Below are 24,934 nucleotides of genomic sequence, written 5' to 3'. Positions count from 1 at the left end.
GGCACAGACCTGGCACTGGAACCCTTGTTAGAAGCCCAAGTTGAGGCCGGTGAAGAGGCTGGAGCCAGGTTCCAAGTCTTCACTCATTTAATAGTAGTGGGTTTTTGTGCCAAGGACGGTCATTGTGGGCTCAGATTTTATTGCCTTGACAGCCTGATAGCAGGGCCTGTGCTGTCAGAGTGTCACTGGTTTGAAAGACAGATAGGCCTTTAGTCTCAATTGCTGATCATGGCATACTCTGGGGATGAATGTGATGGAGTGTGAGCTTCACCTGAGCACACCAGACATGAAACATACATGTCTGATTTCAGATAGACTGTCGGATAGACTTACAGCCTTTCTATGGCTCTACTCCTGCCATCTTTGCATGGACCAACACCAGATCAATCTCCTGCACTACTCTCTCTTTCTTTTAATTAAAGTGAATAAAAGAAAATTCAGATGGCAAAGATGGTCTACTAAATAATTAGGCAGAAAGTCACAGACAGCGAGGATCCTAATGCTTTGCACAGCAGAGGAGAAGGAAATGAAGACACTGGGGTCTGCACTGCCTTATATAGATTCAGACATTGAGCACTGACATCACTAGGAGGGCTTATGCAGCCCCACCGGATACAACTGTAGTAGAGGTTCCATGAACTTGAAGCCAAAGGATGTCAGACCTGCAAGTAGGGATGCACAGAAGCCTCTGAAGAACAACACAGGTGTTACTTTGTAAACATTTTAATACACTTTCCCCAGTCACATCTGTATAACAGGTTGGCCTAGAAACATCAAATGTTTTATCCCACAACTCATCCCCATACTTTCAAATTTTGCATATTCTTGTGTACAAATTCTGTTTCAATTCCAATGCATTCTAATGCTTTTCCACCCAAAAATTATAGTATCCCTACAATCTTAACTGCAGTTTAGCCAATTATTTTTGTCTGAGAATGTGAATAAATCACAGACCCTTCTGGCTGGTGTTGCTGGACCCTTTGAATTTCTTGAATATTTACTGTATTTAAGACTATCGTTGACAAATTAAAATGAATCAGTGATAATTACCTGGAGCACATTTTCCACTGTAACATTCATTTCCAGGTTCTGCTTGCAGTATGCTTGAAGTCTGTTGTTGTAGAAACCATAATAATAAGGAGCAGCGAAGAGGTAGCTATAAAGCTAGTCAAGGAGAACAAATTTGTGTTCCAAGTTAGTAATAATTAGGGCTCCGTGTCTGTCACGGAGGTTGCGGAAGTCATGGATTCTGTGACTTCTGGAGCGGCCAGTGTGGCTGACCCCAGGGGCCAGCTGCTCAGATAGAACAAGAAGTAATTGACTTAATCTGCAGCAAGGGAGATTTACATTAGATATTAGGAAACACTTTCTAACTATAAGGGTACGTCTACACTTACATCCGGGTCCGGATGTAAGCAATCGATGTTCTGAGTTCGATTTATCGCGTCTGGTTAAGACGCGATAAATCGATCCCGGATCGATCCCGGAAGTGCTCGCCGTCGACGCTGGTACTCCAGCTCGGCGAGCGGAGTACGCAGCATCGACGGGGGAGCCTTCCTGCCGCGTCTGGACCGCGGTAACTTCGGACTAAGGTACTTCGAATTCAGCTACGTTATTAATGTAGCTGAATTTGTGTACCTTAGTCCGAAGTGGGGGGGTTAGTGTAGACCAGGCCTAAGGGTAGTTCACCTCTGCAATAGGCTTCCAAGAGAGGTTGTAGAATTCCCATCATTGGCGGTTTTTAGGAACATGTTGGACAAACATCTGTCAGTGATGGTCTAGGTTTCCTTGGTCCTGCCTCAGAGCAGGGAGCTGGATTTGATGACTTCTCCAAGTCCCTTCCAGCCCTACATTTCTATGACTCTATGGTTGTCCGTGCAAGCTCCCTCCAAAGATGTGCATAAAGTATTTCCCCTAGAGTTGTACAGCAAGATGGTTAGTCAGTGGACCAGTCCAACATACCGAGGCATGCATACTCTCTGTCAGCCATTGTGAATGACAGCAATGGACCAAAAATATAGTGAGCAGGGAGTAAGTCCTGCATAGTTGTGCTCACAAAGGGGATCTTGGCATTGCAATACTTAACTCCTAGGCACCTTGCCACAAAGTGGAATTCACAGCCCGAGTTAGGTGGTCAGGCTCGCCATGCATTGCATGTGGAGAGTTAAGCACCTATGAACTGGATTCTCAGAAGCCAGCAACTGAGCAGGGAACTGCCTGAGCTGGCCAGGAGTGAAATGCAGAGGGCTTAGGGCCCAGATTCACAAAGGGATTTACATACCTAATTGACAGACTGGAAGGATATGCCTATCTCTGCTCAGGATTCTTAGCCTTAAACCCAAACCAGGTGAGCTCTTTCTCACAAAGAATTGAAGAGACACTCCTCTACCCCATTTTAAAATGATAGGAATGAAGGGCTCTCAAGAGGCCATCAAGTCCAGCCTCCAGTAGCCCACTGCACACACCTGGGGGTGTGGGAGACCTGTTTTCATAACCCTGCTCTGTCTGATTTGGAGCAGAGACTCGAACACACGATTCCTACACTCCTGGTGCTTGCTGTAAACACCAGGCTATCAGGTGTTGACTTGCTTACCCATTTGTGTGGGTTCAGCATGCTCTGAGTGCATCAACCAGATCAGGCCCTGCACAAATGAGATGGGCAGGGGAACGCCTACTTTGAGAATTCCACTGTGGCTTGGGTGTAAGAAAAGGTTACTTACTAACTGTGATTCTTCAAGATGTGATGCAGACGTGTGTATTCCACTTAGGCGTGTGCGTGCCCAGTGCACCAGAGGAAGAGAATTTTCCCTAGCAGTACCTGCAGAGGGGCAGCGCTCACGCCTCGTGGCCATAGCCCCATTCCAGGCTTTCGGAGGCAGTGCCGCCCGAACCCCACTCAATTCCTTTGCAACAAACATCCAGAGACTAGACTCTGATGCAGAGAAGGTGGAGGGTGGGTCGTGGAATTCATGTCTGTATCACATCTAGAAGATCCAGTTACAATAAGTAACTGTTTCTTCTTCTTCAAATACATGCAATCGAGTATTCCACTTAGGTGATGCACAATATCTTCATTAATGACCTGGAGGATGGCATGGATTGCACCCTCAGCAAGTTTGCAGATGACACTAAATCATAAAATCAAAGAATATCAGGGTTGGAAGGGACCTCAGGAGGTCATCTAGTCCAACCCCCTGCTCAAAGCAGGACCAATCCCGAACTAAATCATCCCAGCCAGGGCTTCCTCAAGGCTGACCTTAAAAACCTCTAAGGAAGGAGATTCCACCACCTCCCTAGGTAACCCATTCCAGTGCTTCACCACCCTCCTAGTGAAAAAGTTTTTCCTAATATCCAACCTAAACCTCCCCCACTGCAACTTGAGACCATTACTCCTTGTTCTGTCATCTGCCACCACTGAGAACAGCCGAGCTCCATCCTCTTTGGAACCCCCTTTCAGGTAGTTGAAAGCAGCTATCAAATCCCTCCTCATTCTTCTCTTCTGCAGACTAAACAATCCCAGTTCCCTCAGCCTCTCCTCATAAGTCATGTGCTCTAGCCCCCTAATAATTTTTGTTGCCCTCCGCTGGACTCTTTCCAATTTTTCCACATCCTTCTTGTAGTGTGGGGCCCAAAACTGGACACAGTACTCCAGATGAGGCCTTACCAATGTCGAATGGAGGGGAATGATCACGTCCCTTGATCTGCTGGCAATGCCCCTACTTATATAGCCCAAAATGCCGTTAGCCTTCTTGGCAACAAGGGCACACTGTCGACTCATATCCAGCTTCTCGTCCACTGCAGCTTAGGAAAAAACATGGGTACACATACCACCTGGTTCAAATAAAACTGGGAGACCACTTTAGACAAAAATATTGGGTGCGGCCATAAAGCACTTTGTCCTTGGAGAACCATGTATAAGGAGGCTCTGCCATCAGAGCCTGCAACTCAGAGACTCCCCTTGCAGATGTTATTGAAACCAGGAAAGCAGTTCTCTGACACAAAAGCAGAAAGGGTTAAGATGCCAGAGGCTCAAATGGAGGTCCCATCAAGTCCACGAGGATAGTATTAGGTCCCACAGAGGAACTGGCTCCCAGACACTGGAGGATGGAGATGAAGAAGGCCTTTAAAGAATCTTGCTGCCATGGCATTGGAAAAGACTGATCTTCCAAGGATGGGTGGATGAAACACTGAAATCACCACCGGGTGCAACCTCAAGAGCTAAAGGCAAGGCCAGGCAGCCGAAGACACAGCAAGTACTCTAAGATGTCCTGGATAGAGACCAGCATCAGTTGAACTCTGTGGGCCGACAACCACACCAAAAAAATGCTTCCATTTTGTCAAACAGGCGATTCTGGTACAGGGCTTTCTATTGAATAGAACCTGTAGAATGGCTGTCAAACAACATTTCATCCTCATTTAACCACAAAACAGCCACACAGCAGGGAGCTGAGCATGAGATGCAAGGCACGACCATGATTCTGAGTGAGTAGGTCAGGATGAAGATGAAGGGATAAAGGAGGCTGAATTGACAGCGCAAGGTTGGAGAATCAACACTGCCTTGGCCATGCTGGGACAAGGAGGATTCATAGATTCATAGATTCATAGATTCTAGGACTGGAAGGGACCTCGAAAGGTCATCGAGTCCAGTCCCCTGCCCTCATGGCAGGACCAAATACTGTGTAGACCATCCCTGATAGACATTTATCTAACCTACTCTTAAATATTTCCAGAGATGGAGATTCCACAACCTCCCTAGGCAATTTATGAGCTTGGCCTGATCCGCTTTCAGTTTGAGGATGACCTGTGGTATGATCGGGATTGGGGAAACACATACAGAAGAGCTGATGCCAGCTGAGATGGAAGGTGTCAGTCAGGGAGCCCGGACAGAGTTCTCCTTGAGAGCAGAACAGATGGCATATCCTGTTGTCCCTTGTAGTAAACAGGTCAGTTGTTGGAATGCCCCAAGCTGCAAAGATGACCTGCAGGATGCTTGTCTTCAGAGACCACTTGTGACTCAGGGAAAAATTCCTTTTGAGATGGTCTGCGAGATGATTCTGGGCCTCAGGCAAGCAATCGGCTATTAGAGTGATAGTCTCCTCGATGCAGAACTGCCATAACCTGACCACCCTGGATTGTGCTCCCCTTGTCTGTTCACATAATGCATTACAGCAGTATCGTTGGTAAATATGTAAATGATGGCTCCCCTGATGTGGTTCAGAAAGGCGGGACAAGCATTATAGATGGCCTGAAGCTCCAGCATGTTGATATGCAGTGACACCTCCTGCTCTGACCACAGACCCTGAATTTTCAGTGACCTCAGCTGTGCTCCCCAGCCCACCAGGGAGATGTCAGTGACAACAGACCTGGTTGGCAGGGGCTGGACAAAGGGAATGCCCTGACATATACTTTCTGGAAGCATCCACCACTGCAAGGAGTCCAGGACCAGTGGAGGGAGATGGACCAATCTGTCCAAGGAATGAAGAGTCAGATGGTAAACCGTCCTGAGCCACATTTGAAGGGGTAAAGGCGCAATCTTGCTAACTGAACCATCTGCGTGCAAACAGATATGTGGCCCAAGAGCCTCAGGCACATCCAAACTGCCACGGAAAGCTGAGACTGCCCATAAGTGTGTTGTGGACAGTATTGCTGCTGTTGCTGCTGACCATAGTGGCACCTTTGCACTGCCAGTGCATACAAACCCAAGGAACGTAGGGTGGCCCTAGAATCCTTGAAGAAGTACTGAGTCTCGTCCATCTTGTCTGAAAAAAGCACCCAACCATCAAAGGGCAGATCATCTATAGCCTGCTGCATGTCAGGAGCAATGCCCAAATTCTGCAGCCAAGATGCCCTTGTCATGGTCTTGTGGAGGCCACAACTCTGACCGAAGCGTCCATGATGTTCAGCATGGACTGCAATGATGTCTTGGCCATCAAGCAGCCTTTGGTAACGAATGTCCAAAATTTCTCTCTGGAGGTTTCAGACAGCTGGTCTGCAAACTTAGACATGGACATCCACTTACAAATTCATATTTGGACAACAATGCCTGCTGGTTTGCAATCCGCATTTGCAGATAGGAGGAGATGTAAATCTTCCTACCCATAAAGTCCATCCTTCTAGAGTCCTCATTCTTAGCAGTGGACTTAAATCTGCCCTGCCAGCCTCTATCGTTCACCACAGTTATGACCAGGAATTTGGGTCCAGATGGAAATAAAAGCCCTCAAATCCCTGCACCGGGACAAAACAGCGTTTCTTCATGTGCTTTGTGGTACGTGATACTTAAGCTGGCATTCTCCAAAGAACCTTTGCAGGCTCTAGGAGTGCATCATTAGTAAGAGGAGCCACTCTCCCAGGAGCAGACGACTGCAGGATATCCAGCAACATAATGGCGTTCTCCTGCAGGAACTCTGCCTGAATGCCCAGGGAAGCAGCCATGCACTGCCAAATGTCCTGTTAGGCCTTGAAATCCTCATGTATTGAAGGTGAGGAAGAGCCAAGCACTGCCAAATTGTTCCCGATGGGGGGAGCGGTGTTGACCCCAAAGTCAGTGGTGGCACTGAAGTAGCTGACGGTTCCAAAGTGGAGGGCAGTGAGAGCTGCCACAGTAACATCAGCGGTGTGAATGCAATGGTGCCAAGGAGTTTCCCTGTGCCAAAGAGGTCTCTTGCACTGAGCCCATACCAGCCTTGCTTCCACAGACTGTGGAAGGGGAACATCGGAGTATGGTGTCAATGGACCAAAAGGTTCAGCGGCCTGTTCATGCAATGGGGCTATAAATGACACAGCCCTGGCAAAATCCTGGATCAATGGAGGGGTCAGGATGGAAAGGCAAAGGAGGTCTGTTGCCGCCTGATATGCCGCCGACATGGAAACAACTGGTGTCAACATCACTCTCGTCGGTACTGGATTCAAGAATCAGAGTCGATGGTAGAGGGTCTCTGACCCCTCTGCGCAGTATCAGGAAGTGGTTAGAGGCACCCACACCCTCTCGTATGCTGGCATTAACACAATGCTGGTCCACACTCTTTCTGGAGGACGCAGAAGAGTTTTCATGAGACCTGGAGTGGTCTTGATTGGTCTTATGTGACCTTTTCCTCAGTGCATTTGATGGGGAACAACTCCTCCATCCCTTTGGAGAGGCGCTGGCTCCAGAGCATGAAATGGCAGCACTCTCAGAACCTGAGGGTGACCTCCAATCTGATGAGGTCCTCAGTGCTGAAGCAGGCGCTGCTTTAGGCGAAGGTCCCTAGCCAGCTGAGTCCCTTTCATGAACGACCTAGAAATTGCACACTGCTCTGTGACATAGCCGTCATAGCAAGCAGTGTGTGGGGATTGTTGTTGGGGATCGCTCCCCCCCACATAACAATGTTTAAACCATGGTGAGGGCATCACCAGGGAAATACTTAACTAAATGTAATTAACACTACATTTAACTAACACTAAGTACTAACTATATGCGACTAGAACAAACACTAGAAAAAGATAGTGAGAGATTGCATGGTTAAGAACCACACAAAGCTCTGACTCCAGCCACAGGCAGTAAGAAGGAAATGAAAGGGGTCAGGGTGGTGCCGCCTCATATAGCCAGAGGCTATGGCAAGGAGGTGTGAGCGCTGCCCCTTTACAGATATTGCTAAGCAAAGTTCTCCGACTCCAGGGCCCTAGGCACGCACACACCTAAGTGGAATACAAGGCTGCATCTACTCAAAGAAGCAGCTTAGGCTCTGAATGTCTTGTTCGCTGTGAGGGCAGTGTCAGGATTTAGTCAGCTTTGGGCATGCCCACAAGCAGAAATGCAGGTGCCTTTAGGGATTTAGGTGCCTACATGGTTCAGTGGCAGCTGAGCAGTGATTTTGTGAAAGTCAGTGATGTCTAGGAGACAGTTAAGTACCTCAGTGTTTTTGTGCATCTTACCCTAGCTGCCTAAGACATGCCTGTCCTTTCACACAAACAACCCAAGACAGAGCTTGCCCCCATTACAGCACATAGCCCAGTGGTTAGCACACTCACCTGGACTGGAAGAGACCCAGATTCAAACCCTCCTCTGGATTAGGGACTTGAACCCCAGTCTCCCACATCCCAGATGAATACCTTAAGTGCCAGGCTATTGGATATTTTGGGGTAGGTATTTCTCAAGCTGTCCTGTTGGAGCTGTTCCACTTTGTATAATTAAATATTCATTAGGTCAGGAAAAGAGAGAAAATGACTGCATAGATCAGTGGTCTTAGCACTCACATGGGAAAGCCAGGTTCAAGTCCCTGGCTAGTTATAATTAAGGCTATGATTTTGTCATGATGGTCACAGAAAGCATGAATTTGAATTAAGTCCATCAAATGCCATCCAAACCAAATGAAATGTGCTCAGACCAAGTGGTGTTGCAAACTTGTGCATGGGGTCACAGCATCACTCCATCTGCCCCACCATCTCCATCTATAGCAGCATGGACTCTTCAAACTTATGCAACATTGTGACCCCTACTTAGGGCTTGTCTACACTACCGCGGTAGTTCGACGGCTGGCAATCGAACTTCCGGGTTCGATTTATCGCGTCTGGTCTGGACGCGATAATTCGAACCAGGAAGTGCTCGCCGTCGACTGCGGTACTCCACCTCAGCGAGAGGAGTACCGCGGAGTCGACGGGGGAGCCTGCCTGCCGCGTGTGGACCGCGTCTGAACCGCGGTAAATTCGAACTAAGGTATGTCGACTTCAGCTACGTTATTCACGTAGCTGAAGTTGCGTACCTTAGATCGAATTGGGGTGTTAGTGTAGACCAGGCCTTAGAGTGGGTAGCTGGGCCCAGTCCCACAGGACAGGAGTTGCCATTGTGGGGTGAGTGTGGGGTGGGCTCACTCCCCACCTCCCACTAACCTCTTTCTGTGACATATTGTTGTTTTCCAGCACCTCTGCCATGAAATGTATTTAAAAATTTCATGACAAAATCATAAAACTAGTTATAGTTTAACTCAGCTGAACTGTTTCATGGTCCAGTAGAAGGGCCTGATTCTCCACACCCTCACAATGAAGGCATTTACAGCAGTGCAGAGTAGGTGTAATATGCTATTCTTCTGGTCTGGCAGATTTTTTTCATTCACTTTGCACAGGTGTAAATGATGATGATGCCAGGTGAATGACATGGCAGAATCAGGCCCAACACTTCAAATTAAAGTATCCATAGCAAAAGAAATCCAAAGTGTCTGTTTCAATTGCATCTACAGACCTTAGACTTCAGTAGATTTAAGGATACAGGGAATCTTCAGGAGGCATGTTCACTTCACCATAGTAAATGTATCTCAGCATAGACTCAAATGCTTGTTTACTGGGAACCATTTCACCTATAGAAATATTTACTTGTCCATCTTCTGGCATGAAGGAACGGAACATGGCTTCAAAGTAACTGGAAAAGGAAAGGTGACCAATGTAACACAGGGGGATTTTACATAACCACAAGAAAGGTTCTGCAGATGGTTTCACTCAGTACTGTTCAAAGGGGGCTACAAAGCATTGAAGCTTTCACACAAATTACTTCCTAGCTACTATGCGGAGGGAAAAACTGCCTCTAAATGCCTCCTCAAATATAGTATGCAGTAGTGTTGTAATCATGTTGGTCCTAGGATATTAGAGAGACAAGGTGGGTGAGGTAATATCTTTTATTGGACCAGCTTTTGCTGGTGAAAGAGACAAGCTTTCGAGCTACACAGAGCTCTTCTTCAGGTCTCTTCCCAAAGGGGATTTGCTAGTGTTTCCCTCTATATAGTTCATGAGTGGCTTAGAGAACATTCAAACAATTTAGCTGAGTGTATCTCTGCATGCTGGTGGCTGAGCGATCACAGCACCTGGAGGGGTTTACTGCTTATCACTAGCAAAGCATTGTGAGAGACAGCCCAGTTTGGAAAGCTAAGGGGGAACCCACAGTTCCAGGTTGTACCCCAGAGATCCCGTCACACTCAACCACTTTGTCTCTCAAATGTTGTATTGTCATGTTTCAGATAAATCCGTGTGTGAGGCAACCAAGCATCACAATCCCAACAATGCTATAGGATGCTATATAGGAAACAATGCCATGTGGATTTTCTTTATGGCAATTAATTTTCAAAAATATAAAAATTAGGGTATAATACACTGTAATAATTCATTTACCTACTTTGCATATGAAGTGCTGGTAAACGTCAAACATTATAGGTCTCCTGGTTTCTTAGGGGCTAGACACTAATATAAATGGTTACCTGCCTACTGTACAAGGATATTGTGATGGTTTGTTAGATACTGTTTGTAAAGTACTAAAGTATGTAAATGCTAAGGATTATTAGGGCTGGCTGAAAATTTTCCATCAAAACTTTTTTTAATGAAAAATTGGATTTTAATTAAATGAAAATTTTTGCAGAAAGTATTGCCAAAAAATTAAACAAAAAAAATCAAGGATTTTTCCTACAAAAAGTCAAAATTTTCTGTTGATCCCCTCCATTTTCCAATTAGTTCTAATTATTATTGGATACTGAATGGAAGGAACCCATTTTCACTGGCTATAGGCAGTAGTAGGTTTGCCTGTGATGGTATTAGATTACGCTCATCTACTAACCTCGTTGCATCATTAATAGATAGCTATAAGCTAGATCGGGGCGGGCAAACTTTTTGGCCTGAGGGCTGCACCGGGTTTGGGAAATTGTATGGAGGGCCGGTTAGGGGAGGCGGGCATGGCCCGGCCCCCACCCCCTATCTACCCCCCCCGTTTCTCGCCCCCTGACGGCCCACCCCCGGGACTCCTGTCCCATCCAACCCCCCCGTTCCCTGGTGGCCCCCTGGGACCGCTGCCCCATCCACCCCCCCTGCTCCCTGTCCCCTGACCACCCCCCAGAACCCCTGCCCTGACTGCCCCCCGCCACCCCATCCAATCCCCCCTCCTTCCTGACTGCCCCCCTGAACCTCTGCCCCATCCAACCACCCCTTTTCCCTGTCCCCTGACTGCCCCCGGAACCCCTGCCCCTGACTGCCCCATCCAACCCCCCCTCCTTCCTGACTGCCCCCCTGGACCCCTGCCCCCATTCAACCCCCCTGTTCCCCGCCCTCTGACCGCCCCACCCCTATTCCCCCCCTAATCACCACCCCAAACTCCCCTGTCCTCTATCCAACCCCTCTTGCTCCCTGCCCCCTTACTGCGCTGCCTGGAGCACTGGTGGATGGTGGCGCTACAGCCACGCACCGTGCAGCACAGAGCACCGAGTCAGGCCGGGCTCTGCAGCGGCGCTGCCCCAGGAGCTTGCAGCCCCGCCGCCCAGAGCACTGCGCCAGCGGCGGGGCAAGCTGCGGGGGAGGGGGAACAGCAAGGGAGCGGCTGGGGCTAGCCTCCAGGGCCAGAAGCTCAGGGGCCGGGCAGGAGGGTCCCGCGGGCCGGATGTGGCCCACGGGCCATAGTTTGCCCACCTCTGAGCTAGATCCTACTCTGCTTTCCCAACTTTTCTACCCTTTCTCTCCATATAATATAACTTGCATCTACTAACGTGGCAAAGTGTTTTTCTTCACCCCACCAGCTGTACCCCTCACTCTGAACAATTGATCCAGCTCTCCCCTTCCTTTTTTGAATATGTCAGTGTCAATTTTTTCAGGTGCCTGAATCTGAATGACACGGTCACAATTTCTGGATAACAGCTGCTGAGTGCAGGTTCTTGTCACAGGTTACTGTAGACTCCTAATGGCATTCGATCTTATATTCTCTTCAACTTGTATACCTGATTAAAGCCCTTCACAATTTCTCCCTTGCAAATTCTTCATGTCACAACCAATCAGGCTTGGCATGAGATTTCTGCCACTGGCATTCTAGCTATCTTCCTGTCTAGCTTCCTCTCCTGCTTCATCTGTCCCAGGCCGTCTGTAAACCATGCTGATCAGTGAGGTTGAAGCTGTCACCCTATCAAACCCTGAACTGAGGAGAGTTAGATGCCTCAAAAAGGGATTCTCAAAAGCCAGCATGCTGAGCGGGGAGTTGCCTAAGCCAGTCAATAGGAAATGCTGAGGAGAGGGATGTAGCCTCCTCTTAAAGGGAGGTAGGTGCCTAACTTTGGTCTGAGGGAGGTGCTTCCCTCTAGCTGGGGGTCACAGCCATGAGCCTCTGGAGTCAGTCACCTAAGCCGGGTCAGCCCTTTCTCAACAAAAACTGAGAAGCAGAAGGTGATGGCACCTTCCCTTTTACCAAAAGTCCCGTGGCTAAAGAACTCATCCACAATTTGGGAAACTCAGGTTCAAATCCCCACTGTGCTTGATGAGGAGCAGTGTTTTGAACCCAGGTCTCCCACATCCCACACAAGTGCCCTAACCACTGGGTTTGAAGATTGAAAGGTGATTTGATTACCACGTCCCTTGTATTTTCTTCGCAGGTACTAAAGGGCTCTTTAATGAGGAAGTCAGAATAAGAACCTGTGGCTGGAAGTTAAAGCCAAATGCAAATTAGAAATAATACACACAGTGAAGGTGATTAGCCATTGGAACAAACTATCAAGGCAGGCGGTGGCTTCTCCATCTCTTTAAATCAAGATTGGACATCTTTTCTGGAAGACATACTTTAGTAATCCACAAGTTACTGGCCATAGAATCTTGCCCTTTTACACTGAATTGAGCCCATAACTACATGCACCAGCCAAGCGAGCTGGTTGGCCGTGCCAGGGAGGAGACGTATGATACACCCTTAAAGGGTAAATTATTTACACCTGCAACCAAGTGGGAACCCAGCGAGACTAATCTACCCCCTAATGTATTGATGTTTTTTGTTCAATGGATTCTTAAATCTCTACCTCATAGCTTACATACCAAAGTTTAGGCTTCATTCTATTAGCATCGCTTGAGCTGCATTTCCATTTTTTAGAACATCCTTTTTGTTCTTTATGAACACTTGTTCCTTTCCAGTTAATGACCGTAGTTTTATGTATGATTATTTGCTTCTTTTTGAAATTGTGGTAGGATATAGACCTTTTGTTATTCAACTAAGGTTTTGATTTCCTAACATTTCCCTGCTGGGATGGCAAATTCATTCACATTTTAGTCACTGTTGCTTAATGGCTCTATTATGTTTAATTTATAGGGGGAAAATCCTATGTGTTACTCAGATCTCAGTGAACAGAAGCCTATTCTCTTGTGTGCTTCAAAACAAGCTGATCCAAGAAGCAGTCTGTGGTACTAAGAAATCATGTCTACACATGACATTTGTTACTGCTCTAGTAAATTACGACTCTTTAAAAAAGTTTCTAAGTTTCAGTAAATGGTTGATCAGAGTGCACACACCTGGAGCGGGCTGCCAGAATTGCCTTATGTGCTGGTCTTGGGTGGCCATCTAACAGGAGGATGATATCACAAAACTCGATCCCAGCTCCTTCTAGATAAGCCTTCATATCCTGAATCAAAGATGTTCCTGACAGAGGCAACACGGTGAAATGATTAAAAAGAAGACATTTCCAGGTGATCAGCTGTTATAAAGTTAATACACGGTTGCGCCACATCTACATACAGGTTTTTCCATGGGATCAAGGGAGTTGTTAGTAGGCAGGCACTTCATCACATTCTCAGAGCTATAGGAGGCCCCTTCTCGTATGCCATGGATAAGGCCAGGCCATGATCCCTGGAAATTTGTTCTGTATGTAAGGCTGATGCCCTTGGTGAGGTTCTATACCTGCATCCTTTTCCTCACCTCAGGTACATTTGCCTCAATCCACTTCCTCACCCACCCCCAGCCCCTCTTGTGCCAACATTGCTAACCTCACACCCATTCCCCCTCCACTTCTCTTGCGGTCTCTGGAACGCCATGACATATCTTCAAAGATCTCAGCCACCTGCGACCTCTTCCTATCTTGCTCCCTCCAGCTCCTGGCTCTTCAAGAGACCTGGATCCCTCTGCAGCTGCCATCTCTTATAGAGGCCTCTCCTTCTCTCACATCCCCGCCCTGGATCAGACTGTGGTGGGGTACGGGCCTCCTCCTGTCCCCTTGCTGCTGTTTCCAATACCTCCCTCCTCCCTTCCCCCTCCTCTCTTCTTTTGAACAGCGCTGCATCTGACTTCTCTCCTCTCCCCCTCAATATTGCTGTCACCTACCATCCATCCAGCTCCTCCCCATCAGACTTCCTCTCTGATCTCAACTCCTCACTCTCTCTTCCTCTCCTCACAATCGCCCACATTCAGCATCAGAGACTTCAGCTTCCATGGTAACAACCCATCCAACCCCTTAGCTGCACACTTTCTTTTCCTCCCCTCTTCATTCATTCTGCAGCCCTCGGTCAACTCTCCCATTCACCAAAAGGAACACTCATAGAATTTGGTCTCACCAAGCATTGCTTTCTTTGATCTCTGTTGCTGAGTTCCCTCCCTTTCAGCATCACCCATTGCCCCCCAACTCCCTCATGCCCTGTCACTTGGTCTTTCCGCAACTTCATCCTACAACATCAGTGACTTATTATCTGCTCTCAGCCTTCTCATCCTTTCTTCCATTGATATAGTTGTTGATTCACTCCCTCCCTCCACCTTTGCCTCTTTTGCCTCTCTCTCTCATTGCAAGATCTGCCCTGCCAACCCCCAGCCCTAGCTCACCCCCAGCATGAGGAAGTTACTTACCTTATAGTAACTGGAGGGTCTTCGAGATGTGTGGTCCCTATCTGTATTCTACTAGGGATACGCATGACTCCATGCTCCCAAAGTCAGAGAATTTTGAAAGCAGTGTCTGCTGGCTCGCACATGCACCCTTACTTTCCTTGGGCCTCCACCCAAGGAGATAAAAGATGGAGTAGACCAACCACCTCTCCTGTTCCTTCTCTACCATGAATCTAATCAAGGTCCGAAGCAGGGGGGAGGGAGAGTTGGTAGTAGGTATGATAGGGACCACAAATCTCAAATAACCTGTAAGGTAAATAACTTCTTCTTCTTCTTCTTCTTCTTCTTCAAGTGCTGGTCCCTATGTGTATTCCATTGTGGGTGACTGACAACTAGTACTCAAGAAAGAAGAGAGTGCAAGGATGCAGGTGGCAGAGTTGCATGAAGGACCGTTGCCCTATAGCATGCCCCATAGCAGTCTTCTACTAAAGCATAATGACTCGCGACCATATGGTTGGAAGTCCACGTAGCTGTTTTATGAATGTTAACCAAAGACACTTCCTCAAGCAATGCTATAGACATTGCTTGTGCTCATCCTGTGTGGGGGAAGGAAGGTGAGACAATTGATAGCAGAGTAAGATATAACCTGAGATCCACCCAGAGATCCTCAGAGGAGATAGCTTGACCTTGGACACTTTCCACCATGGCTCAAACATTGGGGGGAAGAATTGCATCAGGAATGTTGGTTGGAAAGTGATCTAGATGTGTCCCTAAAAAGGATAATGTTATTCGGTGGTTGGATCGTCAGTTTCCCTGGTATGAACCAGGTACTCATGGTGTGTGCAATGAGAACACTGATCCAACTACCCTCTGCCACCCAGTGGCTGCTAACAGGCACCAGAACTAGAAGTTGAATTCCGACAGAGCAGAGGACTCCAATCCTGGAATCTACTAGGTTGAATTCTGGGGTCCTGAATGTCCCTGACTGTATTTAAAACCAAGCACAGGAACAAGAAGTTGTCCGTGTAACTGGGTCACCCCTGCTCAGGACTGTTTCCCTTGCACTACCTGCTCCTACTACCTGACTCTGATCTCCTGGTAACCTGACCCTGCCTGCCTCTTTACACCTGACTCTCAGTCTGCCCTCTGGCATATCTCAGAATCTAATCTCCTGATATCTGACCCAGCCTGGCTCCCAACTCCTGGTCTGACCGCTAGGTCAGACTCCCCATGTCAGTTTGCATGGACCACTTAAGCCACAGGAGTGGGCTTGGTGTCAGTAAAATGGAACTGGCTAAACCTCTGGAAGCACTGGGCACTCCCAAGTGGGTCTGCCTGACTTCAGGCTGACAATTAAGCCTTGCAGGGCTAGGTCATTCAGATGACCTCGGAGAAAAAACTGTCACCTCCTTTCGTAACTGTTGTTCTTCGAGATGTGTTGCTCATGTCAATTCCATTCAAGGTGTGCGTGCACCCACGTGCACAGTTGTTGGAGATTTCTGCCTTAGATGTATGCGTAGGGCCAGCTGTGGTGCCCCCTGGAGTGGCACCCCCATGCGGCGGTATATCAGGCGCCGCCGTCCCGGCGCCCTCTCAGTTCCTTCTTGCCAGCAACTCCAACAGAGGGGCGAGAGGGCGGGAAATGGAATGGACATGCGCAACACATCTCGAAGAACAACAGTTACAAAAGGTAGGTAACCAGTTTTTCTTCTTCGAGTGCTTGCTCATGTCGATTCCATTTTAGGTGATTCACAAGCAGTATCAATGGAGGTGGGCTTGGAGTTCACAGCTTAGCGGCTTGCAGTACTGCCCTACCAAAGCCAGCATTGTCCCAGGCCTGCTGGGTCAGCGCGTAGTGGGACATAAAAGTGTGGACAGATGACTATGTGGCTGCTCTACAGATGCCCTGGATAGGCACATGGGCCAGAAAGGCTGCCGAAGAGTGGGTGGTGACGATCGCCGGGGTGGCACCTTCACTTGGTCATAGCAGAAGCGAATGCAGGCAGTGATCCAAGAAGAAATTCTTTGAGTGGATACCGGGCGACCTTTTATCCTGTCAGCCACTGCGACGAACAATTGCATCGACTTACGGAACGACTTGGTCCTATCCACACAGCTCTTCACCAGGATATACTCACACTGATATGCGCTACCTCTGCCTCAGGAATTCCACCTGACAAACAAGCTATCATCAATAAGCAACCACATGACTCCTGGGAAGGGATCACTTATGTAAGGGACCACATCTATGTTCACCCAGGACCCAAAAAAGTTGCAGTCCTGCAACTATGTCATGACTTTCCCCTAGCAGGACACAGGGATGCTTTAAGGTTCCAAAACCACTGGGCCACAACTCACAGATGGGCTCCATCCAAAAACTGATGTCTATATGCTTGTGGGGTGAAGCCCAGACTGACCAGGATAGCTTCCTTGACCTCCACATACAAGCCAGCCTGTTCATCAATCAGGGCCCTATATGCAACTGCCTCTCCAGTCAAAAATGGGGCCATCCTATCCTCCCAGGATGACTCTTCCCAATCAGCTGAACTAGCCACCCATTCAAATGTGCAGAGGAAGGCTTCTAGTCATCCTGAAGCTCCAGTTTTTCCAATATATGGAACAGTCTGCCCATAGAACCCACCCCTATGCTAGATTGACTCCTGGTAGCCCATTTCTCTAGCTGTTGTAAGAACCATTTGTGCCGCTGTCACTGGACCTCTGGCCAGTGTTGTTGTACAGGGAAATGTGCGTCCTGCTCTTTTTGCTGGGTTTCCAGGCACTAGAACAGAAGCTTCTGAATTTGTCTCTGTTGCTCCTGCTATTGTTGTCGGCCAGCAAGACTTCAGGTGCACACCACCTTCCATTCTGGTCGTGAGACAGGGGCCCCCTCACGACAAGGCCTGGTGATACAGAAGCTCTGCCTTGCTGCTCAATCAACCCTCCTTAATGGGAGGGGAAGAGGATCTTGGGAATCCCACCATTGGTTCCAAATAGTTATGTGGTGCACTCACTGCCAGAGCATCCCCTCATGCCAGGATTCAGCACTGCAAGGACTTCACCTTGAACATCTCCCATTTTGCTGGCCAATTGGTTTTTAAACTGGTCTTCTGGGTCACTCAGTCCTCCAGCCAGGTCGCACTTAAAGTTCAGTCCCCTTCCAGGGTAACAAAAGTCCAATTAAAATAAAATATCCAGCCAACTGAATTTCTGCCCCTCTTGGGCCTGACAGGTCTCCCACTGCCTTTCCTCCCCAAGGACTCCAGCAGCTTCACCTGGGACCTGCGACCGATAGGCCCTATCTCAGGTTGTAATGGGCCCTCGCTCTCCTGCTCAGAGGGAGGCCACTCAGTCCGGTCCTGTCTGGCCAGGACTCGAATCCACAGGACAGCCAAGAGCCCACAGTAGGGCTGGGTGATCAATAGTCACAGTCAAGCTTTAGCTTGGGTTTGGGCGGCTCAAGATGTCAGCCCTTAAACAGAGTCTATAACTGAGCTGGGGACCTGGGCTTGAGGAGGCTCAGGCAGCCAGCAATGAACAGTCTATCAGGGCTGGCTTTAGCCTGGGCGGAGCTCAGGTAGCCAGCAAAGCAAACAGTCTATAAGGGAGCTGGTAAGGGAGGCTCCTTCTTCAGGGCTAGAGCTTCCCTGCACAGTGTAGGGAGCCATCCATCCAAGGGTGGGGTGGCAGGGGGACGTGGGCCCACCCTATTCCACTGCGTCCCAGCCCAGGGCCCTGGCAGGGGAAGGATTGGCTGCCCCTGTGTCAGCGGGGATCCAGCCGCAACACGCTGACTGAGCCACACCTGGCTCTGCAGCTGGCTGCTCTGTGGCTGCCCCTGGGCCATTTTCTGCCTCCCCGAGGTTTGGTACCTGTGGCCTCCAGGCCTCTTCGGGCTCCTCAGGGTACATGGCCACAGGCACTCCGGGCCAGTCCTCATCGGCATCTGGGGATCGGGACCAGCCAGCCAGTTCCCCTCTGGGACACTGCAGAACAGGCGGAGCATCCTTTTCCTCCGCAGGCTCTGCCCCAGCTGTGCTGCCGGGCCTGCTTTTTATATTTCTAGCTACACCCCGGTACTTTCTGGGAGACTGGTCACTGTAGGAAGTGCTGCCCACAGTAGAAATTATTGGCAGCCCTTCCTGCAACCTCTGATTGACTCAGACCAACTGGTTAAACAAGACAGGAGTACCAGGAAGTTATCTGAACAACAAGGTAGATCCCTGATATGCTGTTGAGACAGACCCTGCATTGTTCCTGGTCCCTGGTTCCTTGCTTGGCTCCTGGTTCCTGCTCCCTTGCCTCCTTCCCAGTTCCTGCCTCTTTGCCTTGCCCTCCAGTTCCTGGCTATTGATTCTGGCTTAAATCTTGGCTACAGCCCTTGGCTATTGACTAAGGCCTGATCCTCAGCTCTGGTTCCTGGCTACTGACTCTGGCTTAACCCTTGGTTCTGGTTCCTGCCTATTGATGCCGGCTAAACCTTCAGCTTCAGCTCAGTAGGCTATTGACTCTAGTTTGACCCTAGGCTCTGGTTCCCAGTTATGGAACTTGACATGATCCTTGGCTCTAGGCCCTGGGTACACACTCTGGCTTGACCACTCAGGTCCAACTGCCTATGGCTCTAACTACTGGACCTGAATGCCCATGCCCTGGTTTCTGACAGCTTGCACAGACACTTCCGACAATCCATGGCCAACACTCCATCAGGTGTTGGAGGGACTGGGCATTCCATTGTTCCATAGGGGCACCAGATCTGCAGGCACAGGTTGCCCACCTACAAGCAGTGATTTCAGCTCTGTGGTCCCAGGTGCTGCACTTTTTGCAGAAAATCCTCCACAAGCAACCCATGCATAAGGAGATGCATCACACCTGGTGTGAGTGATAGCCCCGCTATCCAAGCCAGGACCTGTGGTTTGATGGAGAATCCGGAAAATTCAGAGATTTCCTTAACCAGGGTCCTCATTGTTTCTGCTCCACCCCCAGACCTACCGCCTCGGTCAGGCCAAGGCGTGATTGGTAATTAGTTTCTGACCAGTGAGGCACTGGTTTGGGCCTTCCCCCTGCTCCAGCAGAACAGTCTGGCACTGAGCCTTGTCGATGATTTTTTATTACCCTTGCTGCACGTGATCGCTGAAGCTGCCCTGAAGAACCTCTCGCAGGGACAAGGGCCAGCTGCCTCATAGGCTGCACATTTCTGATGGCTTGTGGATGACATCAAGTGGAATGAAGCAGCCCAGATCTACCAGACTCAGTGAGGACTCAGTGAAGAGGTTCAGAATGTGTGGAAGCCACCATGGGCCTGGATACTTTCACTGATCTAGCCATCTACATTGACAATGGGCTACAGAAGCGGAGAGAGGAAAAGAGGGGTTCTACCCAGCCACCTTGCACACACCCTGCACTAACACCCTTGAGTTCATCCCCCGAACACATGCAGGTCAATGTGGACTGCCGACGTTTGACCACCGAGGAGAAGGAGCAACGTTGGCACAATTGAGCCTGCACTTCTACTGCAGCGAGTCAGGACATATACTCGCTTCATGCCCATCACAGACCCCAGCCAGGAAGGGATCAGGAGACGACCAAACTTGGACTTCACAGTGGGACTTGGCTTGGGCACAACCACAAAAATACATTCAGGGCTGACACCCCCTCTTCAAGTCTTGACAGGCCCACCCAGACATTTGCTGCATCTTCAGGTTCCAAGTTAGCTGTGCCTCCGTGGCAAAACTTGACAGCTGCCATTGCTGTGGGCACTCACTGTTTCCAGGGCTGCTGCCAATTTCACAAATTCCAAGACAGCCCAAATTCTGCAAATCCCCATCTGGCAGAAATCCATACCAGACATTTTGGAAACCAGCAATGGGACATTCTTGTCATTGTGGCTGGTAACCCAGAAGACAGTGCCCATCGAAGCAGTAATTCAGGAACCCCACATAATCCTGCAGTTCAGTGTGATCCATTCCCTGCATTTCAGCATTGAGCATGTCAGCAGGCCTGCCTCCATAGTAACAGCTGCATGTCCAGGGGTCCATTCCAGGCAATGGTGAGTGCACTTCCATGTGTGCTGGGGCTCACAGCAAATGGCCAAACCAAGCCACTCCTGGGTCCGACCCCCCACATTCCTGATAAATACCAGGATTATGCAGACATCTTCAAAAAAAGAATGTGGACATTTTGCCTCTGCACTGAGACTATGACTTCCTACAACCTGGGGCGAAGGTTCCCTATGGCCATCTTTACACGATGTCTGAACCAGAACCAGTAGCTCTCCTTGCATATATTCAATAAAACCTGGCCCAAGGGTTTATTTGCTGCTCAACATTTCCCGCAGGGACGCCAGCCTTCTTCGCAAAGAAGAAAACAGGACTCTGCACCTCTTTATAGACTACCAGGCTTTGAGCCAAGTGACAATTTGGAACCGGTACCCCCCGTCCTTAATCCCTGAATTGCTGGACTGTGTAAGATACTCATGGATATTCACCAAACAAGACCTCTGGTGGGCTTACAATCTAATACACATCTAGGCCGGGGATAAATGGAAGGCTGCTTTGTGAACTTGTTACAGATACTTTGAATAACTGGTAATGCTCTTCGGACTGAACATTTGGTAAAGTCCCTGTGATCTTGCAACACTTCATCAATGATATATTTAGGGACATTCTGGATCAATAAGTTGTCTATTTAGATGATATTTGTCTTTTTGGAGAATCCAGGGCAGCACAAACACCACATCAGGACTGGCTAGGAGAGGTAGCAGCAGCATAGTCTATATACAAAACTGGAAAAGTGAACCTTCAACCAATCCTCTGCAGAGCTTTTGGGGTACATGCGCTCTGCATGAATCCAAATAAGATGGAAGCTGTTTACAACTGGGAGACACGTTGGAGTACTTGGGAAGTGCAGTGTTTCCTCCATTTCACCGATTTCTATCACCACCTTATCCCAGGGTTCTCACAGTGAACAGCTCACTTGACATCCCTCCTTTGGAAAACTGCCAAATTTGTTTGGTCATCTGAGGCTCACAAACAGCTCAAAATCAGCTTCACCACTGCTCCTATTTCGGTGAATCCTGATTCAGCTCAAGAGTTCTTAGTGGAAGCCGATGCATCTAATGTGGCCAGATAGGCCACGCTCTCTCAGACGCATGGGCCCCAGCACCTGCTGCACATAACACTCACAGAAGCTCCAACACACAGAAAAAGAAGTACAAAATCCTCTATAAGGAATTGCTTGTGATTAAATCCGCATTTGAAGAGTGGAGTCACTGCCTGAAGGGGATGGATTGCACCCTCAGCAAGTTCGCGGATGACACTAAGCTGGGGGGAGAGATAGATACACTGGACGGTACGGATAGGGCCCAGAGGGACCTAGAAAAATTGGAGTATTGGGCCAAAAAGAAATCTGATGAGGTTCAACAAGGACAAGTGCAGAGTCCTGCACTTAGGACGGAAGAATCCCATGCACTGCTACAGGCTGGGGACTGACTGGCTAAGCGGCCATTCTGCAGAAAAGGACCTGGGGATTACAGTGGTGGAGAAGGATGAGAACGAGTGTGCCCTTGTTGCCAAGAAGGCTAACGGCATATTGGGCTGCATTAGTAGGAGCATTTCCAGCAGATTGAGGGAAGCTCTTTTTTTGTTAACTATGTTAACTACCAGCAGCCTCCCCAAACCTGTCAGCTACCAACTTAGTTTAAGGATCCACCACATTCCAGAACTAACGGGGCATGTTGAGGACATTAAGAAGGCTACAAATGGTATGAAGACTGCCGGAGACAGTCTTTTATGTAGGCCAGAAGATCTGGTTATCTGCTAAGAATTTCAACATGGGCAGGCCATCTCTCAAGCTAGACCTCCAATTGCTTGGGCCCTATATATATCAGAAAATCAACCGTTGCTTTCAAACTCTGCTTACCCAAATCCCTCAAATTGTACCCAGTCTTCCATATTTCCCTCTTGAAAGCATCCACAGAAAATCTCTTCTCTGACTTGAATACAGCCATCACCCTACTAGTTCCAGTTCAGGTCCACAAGGAGTCTGAGGACTGAGCTATACTGGGCTCCAGATTATTGTGGTACCTCATAGACTGGGAAGGCTATGGCCCCAAAGAGCAGTACTGGGAGCCTGCCGGTAACATTCATGCCCCTGAACTTGTAAAAGACTCACAAATGTCACCCACAAAAGCCTGGCATGACAATGCCACAGGGCACACCTAAAGAGGGGCAATGTGAGGATTCATGGGACTTGAAATTACATCTGCTGGAGGCCAAGCAGGTGGCCCTTCCACACTGCCAGAAGCCAGCCTTGACAGTGCCCGAGGCAATAAACATGCATCCCAGGAGAACAGTCACTGTGGGGAGTGCCACCCACAGTAGTGATGACTGGCAGCCCCATCTCATATCTCTGATTGTCCCAGGCCTACTATTTAAGCCTGAAGGGAGTACCAGGAAGTTGTATGTGCACCAAGCCAGATCCCTGAACTGCTGCTGAGACAGACCCCTAATCATTCCTGCTTCCTTGCCTCATTCCTGGTTCCTAGCTATTGACTCCAGCTTAACCCTTGGGTACAGCTCCTGGCTATTGACTCCAGCCTGACTCCAGATTGACCCTAGGCTCCAGACCCCAGCTACCAACTCAGCTCCCTCAGGCTTGACCACCTAAAGCTCTAACCACTGGACTTTACTGCCCATGCCCTGATTCTGGACACAGGCTACCCTGTTACATACGGGCTACTGACACACATGCCATTGGTATAAAGGCCTCAACAGCAGGCTTATTATGCCCCATCACTCTCTTCAATCTGGTAGCAGTGATTAGTGTGCACTGACACTCCTATCCTGAAGCCTGCAGCAGGCATAGGTCAAACCCATGACTCGTCTTAGCCCCAAAGTGGGGTTCAACCTACCACCATGCCTAATCAGACCTTCAGCAGGGATTACTCATCCTCCTCTCCCCTCTGACTTGCAGACTGACTTAGCTCACCCTCCTTTTCACAGTGCTAAGCCCTGGCTTTTCTCCCACCACCCTAATACTCATAGGTTTCAAGATGAGAAACATTCTCCAAGGGATAGTTCTTCAAATAAGCTGAATGGTCTGGTCCACATCATGGAGCACGTTCCTCTACACAGCCCTTCAGGGATACTTCAGCTAATGGAGTGCAGGGGAATAATGGATGCACTGGGGCAAACAACGTTTTAGCAGAGGGCTCCCAGCTGTGGAACACCATGTCACTAGGGATCAGGAGGAATCTATCTAGGGACCTTCCATTGTAAGTATTTAAAAATAGAAGAAACTATAGCAATCTCTCTCTTCTTCCTTCCTTCCTTTCCAGCCCTTACGAGAAATAGCTGGAGTGTCCACGTACATATGAGCATGGGTGAATTTAAACCTTACTGAGGGAAGGATAATGCAAAGAGATGAATTTGCATTTCTTTCTTAATTCAGTGGGGCCTGTGGTCATTCTTATCTATTGAGGGAATTAGTTCCACAGCCTAGGTCTTGCTCCTGTGACAGTTCTGTTTTCTGTATTCAGGAGCCTCCCACTATTTCTTGGTTGATGGTTTCACTGTTCCCATGGAACACACCTTTTGCAGGAGGTTGTGGCTGTGGAAGGGGAGGTGATCTCTCAGGTACCTAGGGACAATCCAATGGAGGACTTTCATTACCTTGAGCTGACCTTAAATGGGCAGCCAGGTTGTATTGCTAAATAGGTGAGACCAGCTGGAGCTTTGTCAGGGCTCATTACCAGATACAGTGAGTAGAAACAATTGAGCCCAAAGGTCACAAATGGGAATCACTGTGATTAGGTCTGTTTCTGATAGAGTGTCAGCAATCCTGAAGCTTAGTCGGTGCAAATATTGGCATGTCCTTGTATGCACCTAGGAGGCAGTATAGGTGCCGCTAGACTGACTGAGCAATCAATGTCCAGCAATCTGCTATTCCTGAGTGTAGAAAAGGCCCAAGTCTCAAGAAAACAAACAGTGTGATTATTAGTTCAGGAAGGAAAATACATTACCAATATCCAGAGGCTGATCAGAATGTGTTCGAACAGGAGGCTGCTGTTTTCTTCGTACTATCTCCACTATCAGGGATGAGGAAAGATGCTCAAATTCTTTCATCATTATTACCTGATTAAAATGTGACTCTTTAACCACAAAGTTCAGGCAGTGTTCCTTAAAAAGTGAAAAACAGTCTTATCTGAGGAAACTCTATAATGTTATACAGAATAGAAGAAAAACCATTACAAAGCATCCATTCCAAAATACCCACTGAAGGTTTCCGATGGTATTAACCACGAGAAGAGAACTAGATGGTTTTGCACCAGAATCCTGAGAAATCAGTATCATGTGGTAGCATAATCTTTGTTATTCT

The 24,934-nt window shown here is 48.5% G+C and overlaps 1 protein-coding gene across 5 annotated transcripts in view; it reads right to left on the bottom strand.

The window, feature by feature from the left end:
• Positions 1 to 24,934, bottom strand: part of LZTR1 (leucine zipper like transcription regulator 1) — a 243,911-nt gene that overhangs the window by 17,905 nt on the left and 201,072 nt on the right. For all 5 annotated transcript variants that reach the window (XM_026655098.2, XM_026655095.2, XM_026655096.2 and 2 more), the window contains 4 exons: positions 24,579 to 24,735; positions 13,267 to 13,393; positions 9,242 to 9,391; positions 1,051 to 1,156 (listed from right to left, as the gene is read on the bottom strand). In XM_026655098.2, coding sequence (XP_026510883.1) covers positions 1,051 to 1,156; positions 9,242 to 9,391; positions 13,267 to 13,393; positions 24,579 to 24,735 — 540 coding nt within the window. The remainder of the gene's footprint in view (positions 1 to 1,050; positions 1,157 to 9,241; positions 9,392 to 13,266; positions 13,394 to 24,578; positions 24,736 to 24,934) is intronic.

The sequence above is a fragment of the Terrapene carolina genome, unplaced genomic scaffold (assembly GCF_002925995.2).
Source record: "Terrapene carolina triunguis isolate 2854851 unplaced genomic scaffold, T_m_triunguis-2.0 Scaffold195, whole genome shotgun sequence".
In the NCBI taxonomy this organism is placed as follows: domain Eukaryota; kingdom Metazoa; phylum Chordata; order Testudines; family Emydidae; genus Terrapene; species Terrapene triunguis.
The sequence above is the reverse complement of the archived record's forward strand: the minus strand, read 5'-3'. Positions and strand labels throughout refer to the sequence as shown.